Raw genomic sequence first — 5,252 nt, 5'->3', positions numbered from 1 at the left:
AAAATACAACTATTAAGAAAAATTGTTGGATCAATAATTTTGTTTGACTTGTGTGAGATTTTTACTGATTAGTCTTTATATTTAATGTTATTTTTTCATATTTCAATGCAAGTTAATTGTCTTATATATAGTGATAAACCTTTTTTTTTTTTTTTAAATTCATACCGTATAATTAAGGAGGAAGGAGTACCTTATAATTATAAGGTCTTATGGATAAAAAAAACTTGTTTGATAGTTTATAACTTATTTTTATTAGTTTATAGTTTAATTCGATAAAGAAATTTAATTAGTTTATAGTTTTTAGCTTATGCTTTTTTTTTTCTGTTCAATTTTACCGATGTCATTTTATTTTAAAAACAGTAAAAAATAATTTAAAATCAATTTTTTTAATATTAATTACAGAATAATTTGAGCATCATTTTCCAAGATTTTTTTTTACGAACCACTTTCCAAGACTAAAATGAGAAATTTCTTCCATTTCTTATTTCTCCTTCAATTTAGTACTGGTAAAAAATGAGAGTAAAAAAATACTATAGGAAATGAAAATCCAGGTAGGATATTAGGAAGCACATCATTGTCAGTGAAAGTGTCGGTGCTTAGTGTCTCAGACAGTATAATACATTGGTTTGTGTTTGTCTTTCATCTTCATTCATTTTACTCTTTCACAAGTTTCAATTTTTTTTTTCCGAGTTTGATTGGTTCAACTCAAAGATTGTTTCTTCTTTCTTCTGTGTGATTCTGAATACCTAAAGAAGAAATGGGGTTTGATTTAAGACAAGTAGTTGCTGGTATTCTCACTATCACAATGTTTGTCATGCTTATCCATATGATTAAAAGGGACCATTTTGATTCTATTCAAGTAAGACCCATTTTTCATTTTAATCTAAAGTTTCAATTTTTTGACTTTTTTCTTTGTTCTTATGAATCATTTTGATGCTGTCTATGTGAATCTGTCAAAGGGTCTTCTTACTTTAGCTTCTTTTTTTTTTTTTCGCTTTCAATTTTTTTTTTTTTTTTTGGTTATGAACAAAGTTTACTCACAGGAGTTTATTTAGAGGGATCTGGAATTATATAGAAAATGAATTTCAACTTTCAATGGTCAACAAAAATCCCATTTTTTGTGTGTATGCATCTTGAAGCTTGTAGAAATGCTAGATCCTTAGTTTATATACTAGGAGATATTAATTGCTTATGGTTCATGATGATTTTTCATTGAAATGATGATTATAAGGGATGATGTATGAGCAGTGATTATAGATTATGTTTTTTGGATAGTGAAATTATTGATTGATTTGTGTGAGGACATGAATTAAGAAACATGTAATAATGCTTCCATGTCTGGACTTTTCGGACAAGGAAGTTGTTCTGATTTGGTGAGAAAATCTAATGTTTTGGCTGTTTAGCAGCCAATTGTTGTTATTCATGTGTCGCCGAATTCGGGGTAGTCCAGTTGTATGAGTTGAGACGCTAAAGAGGTTTATTAATTTTCTGATGCAAATTTATTTTTATTAGTCTTCTAATATTTTGATATAAGTTTCAATTTATTAATTTTATTTGTCTTTCTTTTTGTTTTACAAGGATAATAAATTTCCCGGATCAACAGAAGATGTAGCATACGAAAGTGTAAGGATTGATACTACACATGTAAGAAAGAATATAGGGCTTTGGAAGGGAGATGCTGACGAGTTAAAACCGTGTTGGGTTAAGCCATCTGGAGGTAAATTAGAATTTTAAGTTTTGAAAATTGTCAAGGAACTTAAATCGTGTACTGGTCATATGCGTCGGTCTTTCTGTCAATGTTAATTCATATTTTGGCAATGGTGTGCAGATGAAGTGGAGCAGACGGAGGGGTTTGTTACATTTTCATTAACAAATGGCCCTGAGTACCACATATCTCAGGTAAACGATTCAACCGTAGTTCTTGACTTATTGAAACGAGAATGAGAATTTGTGTAGGTATTAGTCATGTAAGATACTTGTATGTTTAAATGTTTTCGAGTAGAATTGATTTTTCCTCCAAAAATGATTTAAACTTGAAGCTTTTGCACTGAACTCAATTTTAGGCAAAATCAAGTCATTCAAAATAAATTTTTGTCACCGTAGAGCCAAAGACATACTAAGTATACGATAAGATTGATAATTTTTGTCGCTAGAATATTATAGATATGCGTGATGTGCTCCTTTAGCAAGTGAAGTATTGTAAAGCTGAAGTTATTTTCATTTCTTATTTTCCACACTTTCCTTCATATTCCGTCTCACTATATCTTCTTTCGTCACTGATTTGCTTCTTGTCCAGATAGCAGATGCAGTACTTGTGGCTAGAAGTCTCGGGGCAACACTTGTGATCCCTGACATCAGAGGAAGCCAACCTGGTGACAAGAGGTTAGTTCTGACTCTGAATATTCGCAGTATAAAAGAGAAAAGTGTCGATGATTACGGCTTCTCTTATTCTAATAATATAGCTTAATTTGAAAATGTTTTAATCTGATGTTCATAATTGAACCTAATTTGCAATCAGTGTTACTCTGAATGATTTAATTTATACACAACTGTGTAAAAAAAAATATATTGTCAATCGATCATAATTGTTCTATCACTAAAAATATTTAACTTTAGTCATATCTACCTTAAAAGTCATACAAAATTTGACTTGTGATTGGTTGACAGTGTAAAAAGTTTTACACTAATAGTGTATCGAAATTAATCTCCACTCTGAATACTCGCTGAAATACTTGTGGGTAGTACCTAATGTAATTGATATCTCAGGAATTTTGAGGACATCTATGATATCGATGTGTTCACGAAAAGCATGGAAGGAGTGGTCAAAGTGGTAAAGGATCTTCCTTCTGAAGTAACAACTAAGACAATTGCTGCTGTGAAGGTCCCTAATCGGGTTACTGAAGATTACATAGCTAGACACGTCGAACCAATTTACAGATCAAAGGGAAACGTAAGACTAGCGACTTACTTTCCTTCAATAAACATGAAAAAGTCGGGGAAAAAAGGTGACACTGATTCTATTGCATGCTTAGCAATGTATGGAAGTTTGGAGTTGCAACCAGAAATGCATGACGTTGTTGACTCAATGGTTGAAAGACTTAGAACTTTAAGCCGAAAATCAGATGGTCAATTTATAGCTGTTGATTTGAGAGTTGAGATGTTGAACAAGAAGGGTTGCCAAGGAAATGATGGTAGTGAAGGTGAGAAAAGCTGCTTCAACGCACAAGAGATTGCCGTGTTTTTGAGGAAGATTGGTATCGATAAGGATACCACAATTTATGTTACACAGTCAAGGTGGGATGATAGCCTTGATTCTCTTAAGGACTTGTTTCCTAAAACTTACACAAAGGTGAGATATTTATTCTTATTTCTTCATCTCTCTCTCTCTCACACACATACACACACATGCACACGCATTCACGCAGTTTGCACTTCGATGGTTGTTGATTCGAGAACGGATAGTCCAGATTTGAAGCTCAGTATTTTAGAGTTTTTTTTTTAAAAAAAATCAAAATCTGCTTACTTTGTACGCAAACTGATCTCATCGAACGACCACTAATGTGCTGCTCCGTGAATGTGAGTTTGCGATGGCAGGCAATCAAAATCCTGCACACACATACTTTCTTTTCACATCGGAATAGTCCACACCCTACAATCTTTTATGCATTTTTCATACTAAAAGTGTAATATATCTCTCATTTCATTTTAAAATTGTTGCAGGAATCCATCATGCCGGCGGATAAGAAGGCAAAGTTCCTAGATTCTCAAGATTCTGAATTAGAGAATGTGATTGACTTTTACATCAGTACCGAGAGTGATGTTTTCGTACCAGCAATTTCAGGTCTATTATACGCAAACGTAGCTGGTAAGAGGATTGGTTCTGGTAAAACGCAAATATTGGTTCCGTCTGAAATTTCAGGTTCATCGGCTTCAGCCACAAGTTTCTTATCCCCTTATATCTCGAAGAAAAATCACTTTGCATATTCTTGTTACTGTTAGTAGTTTGTTGGTTGCCAATGTAAACATTCCATTTGTGGAGTTTCAGTTTTTTAAGGGCCTAAGGTCTTCTGTTTGCAGATTTGTATGAAATTTTCAGCGAAAAAGGAGAGTCGAAGTGTTCATTAGATTGAAATTTTGTCATTTAACATTGTATGTACACAGGGCTTTCTGTTCACATATTTGTCTTGTAAAATTATGGCTGCCCCTTAATTCTTGTTCTTAATGAGTGAAACAATTGATAATGCAATGCATTCATTGACTTTGGCTATTTATTGCATGTTTTATATTTTAATAGGCAAATATTCATCCCTATATGGGGTTGACTTATAGAGTGTCCTAGATTGTATCCTTGTAAAATATAAATCTTTGAAAGATTTTTATGCATTCGTCTGTCTCGAATAGGAATGTCTCCGGTAAAAGTGAAAAAGGCGCAAATACAAAATAACCGAGTATGATGTTTATTTTTATGTAGAAAACAATAAGTAGGATGATATTTATTTATGTTGTAGTGACTCTATTTGGATCAAATATAACATCTAAATTTTAAGGCTTGATTATAGTTTTAGTCTTTGAAGTAATGTTTTTCTTTAAACTATCAAAGTTAATTGTTAATATTTGTTAGAATGTTCGTGGGTGGATATCGAATTCAGCACTTTATATCTCTCAAACATTACTTGAAGTAGTTTATAAAAAAAACACAATAAACTTGTAACAAAAGCTATAAACTCGTAAAAAAATGGCTATTCAACTCGTCACGAAAGTTCTGCTATAAGTTCAAAAATAGATTTTGTCAAATAGAATTAAAGTATTGGGATGGTGTAATTTTAATTCTCTACTATTTGCCAATATTTTTATTTTGCATTTTGGTGGTATCTTGTGTGATTTTTGCCCCTCATATTTTGGTCCATATGTGGAGGTCTTTATCCTTAATGAGTACCATTATGCCACTTAAGCATATGGAACATTATGAAAGATTATAAAATTTTGAAAGCTCCCTATGGCATTTGCCTTGTATGATAAGGTTGGAAATGAATAATTATGAAAATTACACACCAATTACTTATGCTAAACCTCTTTTTTTTATACATAAAATATTTGGTAATGTTTAACTCTCAATGTAGACAAACTCTCATAATTAGATTTGAACATTGATTCATCAAGACTCTCTACCCTATCATGATTGATCAACATCCATAAAGATAAAGTGGAATAATGGATGTATAAGTAAGTTAAAGATAAATCATTATCAACTT

The 5,252-nt window shown here is 32.0% G+C and overlaps 1 protein-coding gene across 1 annotated transcript; it reads left to right on the top strand.

Moving 5' to 3' along the window:
* Window positions 1-488: 488 nt before the first annotated feature.
* Window positions 489-4,267, top strand: LOC123921907 (protein MANNAN SYNTHESIS-RELATED 1-like). The gene is made up of 6 exons (XM_045974623.1): window positions 489-859; window positions 1,579-1,717; window positions 1,829-1,899; window positions 2,297-2,382; window positions 2,767-3,349; window positions 3,721-4,267. The coding sequence occupies exons 1-6, from the start codon at window positions 758-760 to the stop codon at window positions 3,997-3,999; spliced, it is 1,260 nt and encodes a 419-aa protein (XP_045830579.1). The 5' UTR covers window positions 489-757; the 3' UTR covers window positions 4,000-4,267.
* The last annotated feature ends 985 nt before the right edge of the window (window positions 4,268-5,252 follow it).

Source organism: Trifolium pratense, linkage group LG4 (assembly GCF_020283565.1).
Source record: "Trifolium pratense cultivar HEN17-A07 linkage group LG4, ARS_RC_1.1, whole genome shotgun sequence".
In the NCBI taxonomy this organism is placed as follows: domain Eukaryota; kingdom Viridiplantae; phylum Streptophyta; class Magnoliopsida; order Fabales; family Fabaceae; genus Trifolium; species Trifolium pratense.
Note: the sequence above shows the minus strand (reverse complement) of the source record. Positions and strands in the feature narration are given on the sequence as shown.